The sequence below is a fragment of the Phallusia mammillata genome, chromosome 5, assembly GCF_965637545.1.
Source record: "Phallusia mammillata chromosome 5, kaPhaMamm4.hap1.1, whole genome shotgun sequence".
In the NCBI taxonomy this organism is placed as follows: Eukaryota; Metazoa; Chordata; class Ascidiacea; order Phlebobranchia; family Ascidiidae; genus Phallusia; species Phallusia mammillata.
In genome coordinates this window covers 8,725,670-8,740,809 of record NC_137256.1, presented here as the reverse complement: position 1 = coordinate 8,740,809, position 15,140 = coordinate 8,725,670, and the positions used below count along the sequence as shown (strand labels likewise).

Here is a 15,140-nt window from a genome sequence, read left to right as displayed (position 1 = left end):
GTTTACGAAAAACAATCTACTTCCGTTCTATAATGCCTTCCAGTAACACGTTTCAAGAGTTCACTACATCGAAACAAAAAAAGCTACTTTGTTTTGTTTTTAACTTTCCCTTACGTCATTTGCCCTCCTTCCTTAAAGGTTGCAATCTCGAATTAAACGACTTAATTCAAACGTTAGCCTTTATATTTCACGTTCAAGAACCCCCGTTGGCTTTTTACCCTTTTGCTGAGGTCATGACCTTTACCCACACCCTGGTATATATTTACCTAGCTTAGGTTTTTAATGACCCTGTAACACTTTGCGATTGTTTGAACGAATTGCCTACGTGCCGAGGCACCACGCGTTGGTTTGTGACGTCACAGACTGATCATTGTGACGCGGCGCCGATGAAACGCTTAAATACGAGTAGGTTCCACCCTCTCTGGGTTATAGCTGGGCTGACAGGACGGCCAGAGGAAGTTTAGATCAATTCATGCTAAGGTTACAGGATGGGAAAGGTACGTCGAAAGCCATTGACAACAATTAAGGCTTGTGTTGACCTTAGAGGTGCGTTATTAGTGGAGGGCAGGTTTCAACACAAAATTTGCAAACAAACCTATAACGCGCGTTTTGACACAGGGTTGGTTTAGTCTGTTGTACGTTGAAGCAACGCGGCAGGTTAAAATATTCAATATGTGTCTGAATACAGCTGATACATTGCGTTTGATATATTCGCCAAAGCAAAGTTTGCATAATGTTTAGAAATTGTTGATGTATCTTGTATAACATACAACAGAACGCTATGTTTATTCAGTTTAAGTAGTTTATTGTTACCCAGTTGGACAGCCGCTGTTTGATTTTTTACCTGGACGAAAAAGTTAATTTTACATGTAACACGTACAGTTTTTGCACGACATAAAAAACTGAATAGTTTGTAACATCACTATATATAGTTTATGTAATATCAAATGCAAATGCAAGACTTGACTCAACAAATAAATATTTAAATTAACAAATAGCTATTTTGTTTTATAACAGAAACAAACTATTAGACTAGTTACAAACCCAAACAGCAAAAAAACAAAATGATGCGTTCGACAATGAACCTTCTTAAGAAAAACTATGGCCTTGTGCCGTTGATTGGTGCCGTTTCGTTTACGTCTGTGATGGCAGCTGTTGCTGGCATCTACACGTTGGCACGGAAAAACGACATCACCATCAACCGTTGGAAGACTACCAAAACCTTCGAGGAGATTGACTGGAATAATGTGCGCGAAAAACTGCTCCCACGTGCTGAAGAAGTTAGGCTACATAAGGATGACCCAGAACTTAGAAGTCTCCTTACTGAAATCTACAGAGATGGCAGATACAGATAAATCACTGAAAATCGTGGTTAAAAACTCTTTTTAGGCGCTGTAGGTGCGCCATTTTGCTTATTTGTCATGCTTGTTTTGTTTGCACTTATAAATGCGTCGCCAGAAACTGATTTCAAATATTAACAACAAATGCTGATTAAGCTGTATGGTGACTTTTAAATCCTTTGTGATGTCATAATGTGTTTGACAATGCGCTTGGTGTTTTCGAATCCAACTGGGTTTGAAATCGTTTTTCACTGTTTTTGTGGCTGTTCACTGAAATATGAGTGTACATTATCTTATTTGTGTTTATTATCTTATTCAAATACTGATAATTTAGGTATTCCTTTTAGGTATGAGTCCCGGTAACTTTACCCAGTTTGTTTTTCACTTCTCTTAAGCTTTGATAAAGTAATTGAAATTGTGTACTGTATGTGATTCAAAGTGTCGATAAAAACTCTTGTATCGGTGTCAAAACTAATACGAGTATTTTTACGTTTTATAATTTGTACAACTAATTGTGTTCATTTTAGTAGCGGTTTCTTTTATGCTTTTTTCTTTTTAAGTGTATAAATGTTTTTGCAATACTTATAGTTGTTGAAACGTTTTGCCATTCACAGTGAAATTATAGGACTCATATAGTAATGTTAATTATTTGATAGAAAATATTTTAATTGTGGAAGCTAAAGGCGGAATATTTAGCACTGTGTGTTAAAAACTTATGAGTGTGCTAAACTACAATTGCTGTATATCGCAATAAACTAAGAAACCCAATTATTTCAGAGGATTTGTGAGTATAGAGGATTAATTCTTTACGATCAATTTTCGGAATAAACCAATCACATGCATGGTTTTGATATTCTTAGTACGCTGAGCCTATTGAAGGGTGGTACATCGCATCAAACCTGTCCTCCAACCATTCCCATGTGGCGACGCATAGGCTATAGAAAAAACTGACCTGCGGTAGCCGGTGGGATTCGAATCCACGACAGGAGATTGTCTATAGCTGGCCCTCTTCTTTAGAAAACGTGTTTGGAACAAAGACTAAGTGTAAATTTGCGAAACAGGCCCCAAAACTCAAGATTATATAAAGTGAGGCGTTGTATTATAGTAACAGAAATTAAATAGAAATAATACTGTAACCGGCGGATTTAAAACCTTTGGAATCCGTTACAGAAAAACTGTTTTAAGTATTTTATTTTTTTACGGAGTTTGAACTTTGTACGTCCCTAACTGAGAAAGGCCAAGTTCAAGCAGCGATTTTAGTATTCTTGTTGCCACACAGCGTCACTATGCGGTAGTTCTAAAAGGCGTTGACACTTAACAGCACCAACGCCAATGTACGAAAATATTTGTACTTATAAAGGCCACTGATAGCCTGCTAAACAAAAACGATGTTACAAAATTTGCAAGTATGTAATTAACATCTTTTCATGTGTTGTAGGCTAAACAGTATTTAGTTTTATCGTTGTAAGACCAAATATCTTTGTGGCCGGATAAAATGGCGCAGGGTGCAGCCCAAGGACCGTATAGTTTGGTGACGCTGATCTAGAGCTTGTTTGTCCCATGTCTTTTCCCAGGATGCATCTTTAAAGTATCCAAACGTCTAGGCGCATTATTGATATAAATGTGAAAAAATCAGTCCCATAACCTGGGGACAATATTGATTTTCCGTAAGATCCATCCGTCTAGTGTGAAATATAAACGTTGTTGGAGCTAAACACGTTTTTTAAATTCACATGACAGTAGAGCTATTTAGCCTACACCATAACTCACGACGTAGCCGCAATTATTTATTTAGCGACCAGAGAGGGATAGGATTGGGAAGTAAGTTTTTGAAAATTTTACATTAAGAACTACATTTTAAATTTCGTTTCATTGAATGTTTAATTAATACCTAACCCCAAGCCTAATATCCCTAACCGTCAGCATATTTTTAGGTATACCGTTTTTAACAGGGGTTAGTGCTCTTTGCGTCACCTATCAAAAATTAGCTAAATGTGCGATTGACGTAAGTCGTGGTGTTAGCACCTTTTCCTCACATGACTTTGTCACAACACAAAAAATAACGTTTCAGTTAAAACTTTTTAGTTTTGTTACTTAAAATCTGCATTTTAAAGTTTGTAAATTTCTAAAACAAAGTATTCTGCACACTTCGTTTCGGTTATGTTTAATGTATTTGGGAAGTTTACAACAAAAAATATCCATTTGCAGCATTCACACCTCGCAGACAATCGACCACGTGTTTCCTATGTTTGTGACGTCATAATGATCGAGCTCAGCTGATCAAATTTGGGCACGCGCACGCGCCACGTTCGTAAACAAAACCAACACGCAATTTGCCGCAAGTCTGTGTGGGCGAAATGGTAAAACTTGCAGGCCAAGTTTGGTTGTAGGCGTAGAAACAGTTTATTCCAGAAATAGTAGGCTGGACAATGGTGACATTTTACGTTTTTGTATGATTTTGTTTCAAATGTTATTTATGCGTTTTGTTTTGTTTACAATTATTTATTTGTACCCGGTGTTTTTGTATTGTAGCTTATTAGGTATCATATAAAAGTTTATCTGTAAATGGAAAAAACTCTGGCTAAATATTAGTTGAATCATTAAAAAAAGATTATTTTATGTCTAGATTTTAAACCAGCTATCGAAACAAAAGAAAAAACCTTTTTTGAACTTGTTGTTTGGCATAATTCCACAGATTTTTGATATGAGTCTTGAGTTTACAAATTTCTGTGTCACATTTAAAATAAATACTGTATTCATTTTTTAGCTTTAAAGTATGATACCAAGATAGTACAGAATTCTGATCTGAATTTATTCTGAGCATTGACGAGAGAGCAATTCAAAATGGAAGAACCATTGTCTGATACACCCACTGTGGTTGGAAATGACTTGTATATGCAAAAATATACAGATTCAAATTTTACAAGTCAGTTTTTGACTGGACTTGTGGATTTGAAAAATGCAGGAAAATTTTTTGACATGAATATTTGTGTTGGATCCACTAAGATTCCTTGTCACCGAATTGTTCTTGCAGCTGCCAGCGATTACTTTAGGTTAGTTTCCTGATTTTTATTGTGTAATTTAATGTTTAATGAAGTCACCTATTTCACCATAACATGTCAAGTCTAATGTACTGTAGCAACCAAGATGATAAATTGTGTTGTAAGGTTGAAATAAAAGAAATGTAAGATTAAAGTTAAATAATAACTAAAAAAAGTATTGGAATTACAAAGTTTGTTGTTTTGCAAAAGCATTACATAAATTTAAGTTTTTTTTTCTGTTATTATATTATAATCATATACATTTTGGTTTATACTCAATAGAACCAGAATAATGCTTTTTTCCTGCTTTAAAACACTTTTGCTCATTTAAAACTTTTCTTGTTATTCTACCATGCGAAGAAAACTGAAAAAAATGTACTTAATTACAGGAGCATGTTTGGTGGAACGATGAAAGAAAGTTTCACTAACACTGTGACCATACATGATGTTGAACCTTCAACTATGGAATGTTTGGTTGATTTTTGTTATACTGGAAGTGTTGTTGTGACTGAAGATAATGTAACTGACTTGCTAAAGGCCTCAGATGTTTTTCAAGTGAGCAAAACAAAATACAATCAGTATTAATTGTTGTTTATGAAGTGCATTTTTTCACACATTTATCCTTGTCATCCAAAACTTAGCAAATTACATCTAATTGTGTTTTTCAAAATTGTGTTAAAACTTAATTTTAAAGAAGGGAGAAATTTTCATGACTACAAATAGCATTTGGTTATTTTTGGCACTAATATTATTAGTATTTATGTTTAACAAGAAATATAATGACCCAAATGAATCAAGAAAAATCACTGTGATTTTATTTGTTTTATGAAAACAAAACATTTCGCTTTTATATGCATCATCAGTATTTGAAAACAATAAAAAAACAATGAATAAAACCAAAACGGCCCCAAATGAATGTAAAAACATACTTAATCGTTCAAATGTTTTGGCAAATATTACCCGTACTATTATTAGCAATCTATGTTTAAGTACAAAACGTGTTTACCGAAATGCACCACTGCAAGAAATTACAACCATCAAATATTTTTTAGTTTCCTACTGTGAGAGAATCATGCTGTGAATTTCTTGGCAAAAAGCTTCACCCTTCGAACTGTATCAGTATCCACAATTATGCTGAGAGCCATTCCTGTACTCAGCTTGTGAAAACAGCTCTAACATTTATTGCAAGCAACATTGTGGAAGTTACTGAATATCCTGAATTTCTTACCCTGGGTTATGACATTATGCGCCAGGTACATATCATGCTGGTCATGTGCATGTATGTTGGTTTGTAACCTTTTGTGCTTTTAAATGCGATTTTTACCTGTGTATGTAAATTGTTTGTTTGCGAAATGTTACAGATAATGTCACATTCTGAGGTAAATGTTGACAAAGAAGAAAATGTGTATGAAATACTGCTTTACTGGCTAAGGGACAATATTTCTACAAGATCTGAAAGTTTTTGCAGGTTTGCCTTTTTAAAAAATACCCTACAAAGCTCCTACAATTATATCTAAACATTCTGTTGTTTTTTTATTTTATGATAGAAGATTTGCTATGTTAACACACTTGTCATAATATGCTGCTGTGAAAAGTTTGCAATTTTAAATCTTATTTTGATATTTGTTAGCTTGTAGCTCTATATTAATAACCCTCTCATAAAAAACTAACAATTACACATTTAAATTGTAAATTACTATGTTTAAATAATTTATTAAAAAATAGACTTGGCTAAAAATTGAGTTTATGTGATGTTGGTACTTAGACGAACTTAATGACTAAACTACTTTGGTTTTTAGACTGATGGAGTGTGTACGTCTGCCCTTTATAAGACGTATCTACCTCCTGTCGAAAATTGAGACTAACCCACTCATTCGTAAGTCATCGTTATGTCAAAGACTTGTCAAGGAGACCCGTATGTTTCACACATGTATGTTAGACCTCCAAGATAATGCTTCAATCCGACTTCAACCAAGGCCCTCCACTGGTATGTGTAAATTCAAAGGCATATTTTTGAATCATAGGTCAAAAGCAAAATACAGTGCAACCTCAGAAAAGAAATTGCTCTTTTCAACTGTAATATAAGATAGCAGATTTGATACACATGCTATTAATAAGCTAAAAATATTTTTTTATTCGTGTGTATGGACATGATACATTTAATCAAATTATAGTATTGGCTTTATGAAAGGGTATAAAAAACAATACTCTCATTAAAAGATAGAAATACTATTAAAATACAATAATCAATTTTGTTTCATTACACAAAACACATATATAAATCAAGCACACCATGTTTGTTTTATGGAGGTCACCTTTGGCAAAATGTTTACATCCAGGCAGATTTTGTACAAAACTGTCATTGTTCAACATTTTATCATTAAGGTATTGCTGAACTGCTAATAATGGTTGGTGGCTGTGACGAAAATTGTGACCAAGCAACATCTATTGAAGCGTACAACCCCATTACCGACACATGGAGAAGACTTGCTCAGTTTGAGGGCAATCTTCGTGGAGGTTATGCTATCGTCACTCTGGGCAACGACATCTATGTGACAGGTTGATCAATAATTCAGTATCTCTTGAGTATTTTCTGCTCGATTTTATCATAAACTATTGATTGGGCATCAGTAGAGGGTTGTCAAGCATGCATGAAAAGACTTGTATACCTATATATCTATTCCACTTGTATGTAACCATGCAGTTTAAGAAAGCACATGGGCAGTTGTAAAATGTCAAAACACATAAAAACTAAATGTATGGGAATCACTATTTCTTAGATTGCATATGTTATAATTATAAATCATTCTAAAACCATCTTTGCTAAATATTTGATACGATAAAAGATAAAATTTAAAACCAGACTACAAATTAAAAATTTTCACATATTCTTTCAATGTTATGTTATAGTTCAAAATGAAATTATTATGAACACGTTAATAGCATGCATAACAAACAAAAACTTTTTTTTCTGTATTTTTGGTTATAAATGGCAACAATAGCAGAAGGGTTTGCCATTTTGTTTTTAAACAACTTTATACATGTTAAACCATTCTTTTGTAAATATGGACTAAATTTCTGACGAACCCAGATAATATGTTATACATTTTTTACATGGAAAAGGTTTACAAAAACATTTCCTTTTTTCTTTACAAATGTACAAACACTGTCATGATTTTACAATTAATCCTCTGTCTGTATTTATGTTTAATTACACAATTCATTGTTTAAAACCGAAACACAATTAAAAAATTTAACTGAAAGATAATGTGGATTGGCTTGAATATATGTTTTCATTTAATAATTATTTGTTTGTTGCTTTTAAGGTGGTTCTCAAGGCAGCCAGGTCTATAGTCGAGTGTGGCGATACAATTCACAAGTGAGTGAATGGTCTGAGGTCGCCCCTATGCTTCTCCCTAAGGAATACCATGGATCAGTTGTTCTCAACTCATTCATATATGTGGTAAGCAACATTCATATGTGTACAAACTGCTTCGAGACAGTATTTGTAAGATGTGCTACCTGCTGTGTCAATACATTCATGTTTTAGACTTCTACTGAGCTATTAATACACTATTAAAGATGCAATGTAAGTTTTTAAAGCCAATTACTCATTACATGTTTTTAAAAACAAACTTTTTTGATTTAGAAAACTAGTAATACAACATTTTCACACAAAAATATAACTTAAAACTGTTTTCATGTAAGTTGTAATTGAAAGCATGTCTTGTTTTTTTTACATTTTAGTTTTTTAGTCAAAGTCATGCCTGTTAGTTCCAATTTTTTTAATACATTTTTGGTTTGATACACCACATATCAAATGAATGCTGTTTTTGACACTTTATCTACTGCAACTGTAATTGTTGTCAAATATAAATTTTGGTATAAGTTTTTTTTTCAAACATAAAATTTTGAATATTTCTTTTAAAAGGGCTCTTTGCGTAAAATCATTACTTGATCATTATCCACACCTCTGTTATACACTCATAAACACAAACATTCAACTTTGTATTACTAGGTTGGAGCCAGTGGGTGCGAATGTTATGATTTTCTGTTGGACCGATGGACAATGATAGCATCCCTTCCCCACCCTGTTACAAACTGTTCTGTTACATCATGTCTGGGGAAAATATACTCAATTGGAAATGCGTTCAATTCTGAGGAAATGATTATCCAAGTGTACAGCCCTGAAACAGGTCAGTATCACAATTGATAAATGTATAAAAAAAATGAATTTTGAAAATTTGATAAAAAGTGTTAAATAACATTAGGTTGTAAGCAGTGGTGGGATTCAGCTGGTTTGCACAGTTCTATAGAACCGCCTGGTGAAATATTATGAGATCAGCGAACCAGTTAGCATTACTGGTTACTGTCAATGGACTTTTTGTAAACAGGTTTTGTGATAGAACTGGCTGACTAAAAATTTGAATCCCACCACTGGTTGTTAGCTAAAAAAATTAATCTTGTATGGTCAAATGACTTTGCTTATGAAATATCAGAAAGTATTTGAATTACATGATTGTTTTTTTGGGGGGTCAAGTTTAGCTGAAATCTTCCTTGTCATTATACCTCATAACCTCGGCCTTGTGTCAGCACCTTTTCAATGCCTTACGTCATCGTCAGCTGACCGATTGCGTCAAACTGTCACGTGATTGACTTAAGTGCAACTTCGGTCACGTTCGCCAAACGTAGTCAATTTAAGTTCAGGATAAATTTGTCCCAGAAAGCCACTTTTTCAATCAAATTTCTCCTGTATAAAATCAACTGTATTTTCATACTCTATTTGAATAAGTTTCTTAGGATTTGTTTAGTTGGGTGAAAACGACATATATTTTAAAGATAACGGTGAACGACTTTAGATTTTTCTGTGTACTTATTTTTAAACAATTTCAAACAATTTTCACAATATTAGCAAAACGTTTCAAACCTAATCCCTTTTCAGATGCTTCAATTAGCTCGTTTTATAAATGATTCAAGATGTAACAAACATTTCATGCCGTTAATTCTGCCAGTAGATTTGAGTAAATGTTCGTGGTTATATATTAACCTTTGCACTGCCTGACGATGTACAACGTATCATTGACCAACAATTACGAGTAAAGTACTTTAATCACTTAACTTGAAAACGCTTTGTGGTTAGTTATCAAAACGTACATTGCCTTGTAATTTGACCCTTAAATTGTCGGCCTTAATGGAAACGACTGTAACAGTAAATCATCAGTAAATGGCTGGGAAAAGATTTTAGCTGTAATGCCATCAAAACAAGTCAAGATTTCTTTACTTAATTCAATTATCAAATAGTGTTTTTGCAATTTGTTTTTATTAAGGGCAAAAAATATAAAAACATTGTTTGCTGCTGTGTTTGACAACATGTGCTTTAAAAAATATATAAAATACCAAACACAAAACCTTTTTTGCATTTTGTGTCTTCATATCACAGGCGTACTATATCGCACTTAATTAATGACATTTATTTTCACAATAACGACGCTTAAATTTCTTAATAGCATCAACATGCATCGAGTCCCATTAACAATATGGGTCACACGAGTCCTGTAAGTAGCATAAGTCAATCGTTCAACTGTCAATCATTACTTTCAACCTAATTTCGGACAGCACTGTCGATAAGCGATTGTGAAATTACGAAATTGGCGGCGTCTGTTATGATATGGTCGAAATTTGGCCTCGAATGAACAAAAAATTTGCAACTGAAGTACTTGGTAGCTGGATAGAGGATTCATTAAGTCTACCAGTTTTTTTGCGTTGGATTCGGGTTTATGTTTTGTAAAACGAACTTGATTCGGGCCTGACTTCACGCTAGGCCATATTTAAGTCGCAACTTGCTAAACCTTTAACTTTTAGGCCCCTCTGGGCTTCATTTCAACGTAATTTTGGGTTCGGGCCGGGTTTGGGGCTGTATTTTTAAGTTTAGACCTTGTTTTGGCCTCAGTTTTAACCCCGCTAACAGTTTTTGCATAACACATGTTCAGCCCACCGACAATAAAAATGATACAGAAATTGTTATTGGTATACGTAAACAGTTTCATGAGCAACATTAACACTTCTACGTGACGGCCTGTTTACCAATGCAAGGTGTGTGAAATTGGCAGACTGTTACGCAATCAACAACATGTGGTAAATCCCTAGCGATTTAGACTGCCAAGGTGATATTTTGCTGGCGTCAATATCGGGTATATACACGTTCCTCTCATGGGATTTGCGGTCAGGCCTACGGTAATAAGTTTGTCTCCATATATCGAACCCCTATGAACTGGGAAATTCTACTAACGTAAGAACTCACATCAGATAAAGTTTGCTATATTCCGATAGGTGGCGCAAAGAGCATTTGAGAATATTTAAAAGCAAATTATGCGGAAGGGCTGGCGGTTAGGGCTATTAGGTTTGGTATGAGGTTTTTTAATAGATATAAAAAACAACTTAACTTAGTCTCTAACCCTATCCCAGCCTCACTGTTAATTTAAATACATGTGCTCTGTACGCCATCTATGGGTATTCAGCAAACTTTATATGTCATTTATGTTAGTAGCTTTACTTAAAATCTGTTTTATGATTTTTGCGTACAATAGCATTTTCCAAATACAGGTATATCAAAAAGCCTTTAGTATTGGTTGAAGGTTGTAGACTGTTGTTTACAAATCAAACTTATAAATTCTGAACTCTTTCACCCTGCTATACAAATGTGTGCCTTGCGTCAGCGGGTAATCAGCATAATCGGTTTGGCAGAAGTATCAAGAAACTACCCTATAATGTGAAGTTAATGCGACAGTACGTATAATGTAAACCCTAAAATACATTTATCATCATTTTTGTTAATGCACGTCAAAAAATCTCGCACCCAGCGAGGCTAATTTCATGCCCTTAAAAAATTTCGTTTAAACACTTAACCTTTGTTCTGTACACTTTTCTACGTGTTGCTTTCGCCATTTTAGGGGGTAATTATGCCCGTGGGTGGGTTTTGTAACGGAAAGTTTGGTATAACTTGACACCTGTTGTTCAAATTTGGCAGTGAACTTGCTTGTAGTTTTACCCAGCTTGCGTTTCGTGGGTTAACGCGATTTATCATAATGTGTGTGGCGAAATAGTATAGTTGAGATTAGGAGTGTACAACCTGCGGCCCGCGGATAGGGTTGGATTTTAAATGAAGTGTGACCCTAAAAACATGTTTCAGTGCAGTGCTATGGCAAGCGATTTGAGTTCTTTTTTGTTTCTGAGCAGATCATTGCACCGTGTGCTATTTTTCTGCACCCTAACAATGCGACTGGAATTTTACTGGGAGCTGTTAGCGTACCATAAACTCAAATCGAGTTGTTCCTATTTATATATGACAACAAACTTAAATAATATACAGCAGTTTGTGTGTTATGAAATAAAATATATACTTCGTACAAGTAGTGATTATACTGAACAGTATCAGACCCTGCAATAGAAAGCATGGTCGTAATTACTGTTATTTGCTCTTCATTATGTTTTATCCTGTGGTTTTATCGGAACTAAACATGTCGGTTAGACAAAACATATATATTCCATGTATTTTCATTGACTGATTCTGTTACGAAATATTTTCGATTTTTAGAAAACTGGGATAAGTTTTTTGTTTACATTTTACTTCGTTTTTTTTTAGATTCTTGGTCGGTCCTTCCATGTCCACTTCCGCAAATGAACTTCGTTCCTCACATTACTTCACTCAAGGGATTGGTGTACTTTATACGGGAAGACTCAACCGAGGTCTTGACCTATGACCCTACAAGGTATGTCATCCGATTCGGAGTTTTAAAAATCAGACTATCTTCATATTTTTAGACTTTATAGCTTAACTTTTTCTTTGTTGTTACCTTAGAAAATAACCGGATAAAATTTTCTTACGTCTCTCAAATTTACCAAATTTAACTTTACCCACTATGACGTTGCACAAGGATGACGTCACGAAAATTAAAAAAACGCAAACATGTATTTACTCTTTAAAAATGTAAAATTGCCCTGAAGTAAAGACCACTGGGTTGGAGTTAGAACTGAACTCCATCAAACTTTTGACAGCTTCAAGTGGTCAAAAATTCCTCCTATGTTGCAACTGCATTTGGGCGGCAGCGCTGCTGTTTTCAACGGTTCAGTGATCGTATCTGGTGGGTATGATGAGCAGTTTGGGCTTGCGGGGACGATAGAGGCTTACGACCCCGATAAAAAAGCATGGAGCGTGATCGGAATGATGCCACGACCCATGTTTTGGCATGGTTGCGTCAGCATATACAGGTGGGATACAGTTTGCTGTGTGTGTTTCTATCTTTCGTTTCCACCCTATAAACAATACACGCAGGCTCGCTTAAAACTTTTGTGTAGTGAATACAGTATATTGCAGACTTAGCTATGGTAATCGGTAAAGGATTTAAAGTTAAATTTAAAATTCTTAGAGCAACTAGTGCCAGCCAAGTTTGATGAAAAATTATGTATATATAACATATATGAACGTTTCAACAATCTTCAATGGCCAATACAAAGTAACAATGGAATTTGTTGAAACGTGTAATATACAATCTCTGTGGCACTTTTGTTTAATATGAAACTAAGTGGTTTGTGTTGTGAAATATAAATTTCTTTCAAGCCTTTCAGTCTAATTTCAAGCTATTTTGAAATGCTTTCACCACAACGAAAAAATTATTTGTTTATTTTTCAACGAGAAAACTTATGTTTCATTTTACGCGTTCATTTCAAATGACAAAAAATCGGGTTACTATATTGAGCAGCCTTAATATTAGGATTATTAAAGCAGGCGTTTAAAACCAACTAGTCGCTACAATGATACATCACTTTATACATATACAGTGTAAAAATACCTTTTGAACACACAACCGTTAGTCTGCTCGTTCTGTCAATTTGTTCATATTAAAAGAATATACTTTTTGTCTCAGATTTGTTTCCACGCCGACTGGACTAAAATTCACAGCAGACGCGGATCTACACGACCTCACTCCACTTCTGAAACCTCCTGCTTCGTGATTGGCCTGCGTCGGTCACGTGATGTGTGAAGGGCGGGCCTTTCCACAAATCAGACAAGCGCGGGCGCATATTTCTTACACCGTTTTAGTTTGTCGTCTGCTCGGCAAACCCTGGTACTTAAATCCGCTTTTGATAATGCTTACTGGTTGTTAAAGTTCATTGTAAAGCCGGTACACGGCATGAAAAAACATCCCAAGCAAAGTTACAAAAGATAAATTAAAAAAAAAGTTTTTTTCATATATTACGAAATCTTTGGCATAAAAACGAAAAATAAACTGCTTTTGTAAATGCAATTGGTGCAACAAAAGGGTAGAGCTACTAATACAAGAACTTACAGTAGGAAAGTTTCTAATTACCGATAGATGGCGTAAAGAGCGCGCAGTTGTTTATGTTAACGGTGAGACTGGGGTAGGTTTAAAAACTAAATTTAACGTAAGAACTAGGTTTTTAGATTGATTTTATCGTTATTATTATTATGAAACCTCAGCCCGACCCTCACAACATTAACCGTCAGCAATTTTTACACAAATTGTTTTTTTAATATTTCCGAAAGCTCTTTGCGCTACCTATCGGAATATAGCAAACCTGTCTACAGTGAGTTCCTGTGTTAGTAGCTCTACCCAACAAAAAACACTTGTAACGTTACATATGTTAATGTACAGTGCTGTTAGGTGATGGTGTACCATTTTCTTCAAGGCATTTTGTACGATGTTAATGTGGTGTTAGAAAAATGTAACTTTCTAAACCTTGAAGACAAATCTTTGCCTGTGCAATTATTTGCTTGACGACTTTGAAACTCAAACCGAATTGAAGAAACAAATCAGCATGTTATGTTGCCCAGTGTATTATTTAACTTTGGTTGGTATTAGATTGATTACTCGAACAGGTGTTATATTTTTCTCCATTTACCTTGCTTATACTACCTTTTTGTACTAGTGTTAAAACACACAATTACAAACGTCAAAAACACACATAGTACAGTATTTTAAAACAACCAACCCTTCTTCTTTATGTTACCTACTGAAATTTGCCAAAACGTACACAGTGTTGCCCAACAAATAAAGTAAATTACTTATCTTGGTCTAGTTTACCGTTTGCTACTTTAATTTACTCTTTAAAAACAAGTTTGTAGATTTCGTTTTTATTGTGCAGCATATTTAGCATATATCCGGTTCTTGTGTCTAATCTCAGTTTTTAAGTTAGGCCTACTTCACCGAACTGAAATTTTTTTGTAATTGTTTGGACTAATTTCTGACTGGTTTTGCGATAGGCTTTTGTCATATATTTCACCATTCAATCGTTGCTGTATATAGCCTACATTTGATTAAGATACACATACTTGATTGTATGATCTGTTTACCTTTGTGTAGTTTATATTTATTGTCGACCTGTATAAAACACGAAGTACTTTGTTGAATTAGTTTCTCTGTAAGGTGTGTGTTTAGTTTTCACGTTCATCCTTTTTTGCGTGGTACCCCTGTAACTTTGAACTCTTTGCCCCCAGTATTGAACCGTTGTATTACACACAAACCAATTTGCCAGCAAATACACCAAACTATAAACTCAAGTTCGTTTGAGAGAGAAAATAAGGTTTTTGATTGATGATAGTTCCCTTTTGATAAAATTTTTAAAGTGGTACATTGATGCATACCTAATAGTAAATTTGTTTGATATATTACGAAAGTAAAGCTGTATGTAAGCATTGAAATAAGGCACGTAGACGACACTACGCTAATATCAACTGTGT

At 34.5% G+C, this 15,140-nt stretch overlaps 1 protein-coding gene across 1 annotated transcript; it reads left to right on the top strand.

Moving 5' to 3' along the window:
• Positions 1 to 4,089: 4,089 nt before the first annotated feature.
• LOC145228194 (kelch-like protein 21) lies at positions 4,090 to 14,960 on the top strand. The gene is made up of 11 exons (XM_080093200.1): positions 4,090 to 4,393; positions 4,771 to 4,936; positions 5,434 to 5,634; positions 5,743 to 5,849; positions 6,181 to 6,368; positions 6,767 to 6,940; positions 7,708 to 7,844; positions 8,400 to 8,577; positions 12,024 to 12,150; positions 12,437 to 12,649; positions 13,306 to 14,960. The coding sequence occupies exons 1-11, from the start codon at positions 4,185 to 4,187 to the stop codon at positions 13,391 to 13,393; spliced, it is 1,788 nt and encodes a 595-aa protein (XP_079949326.1). The 5' UTR covers positions 4,090 to 4,184; the 3' UTR covers positions 13,394 to 14,960.
• Positions 14,961 to 15,140: the final 180 nt, after the last annotated feature.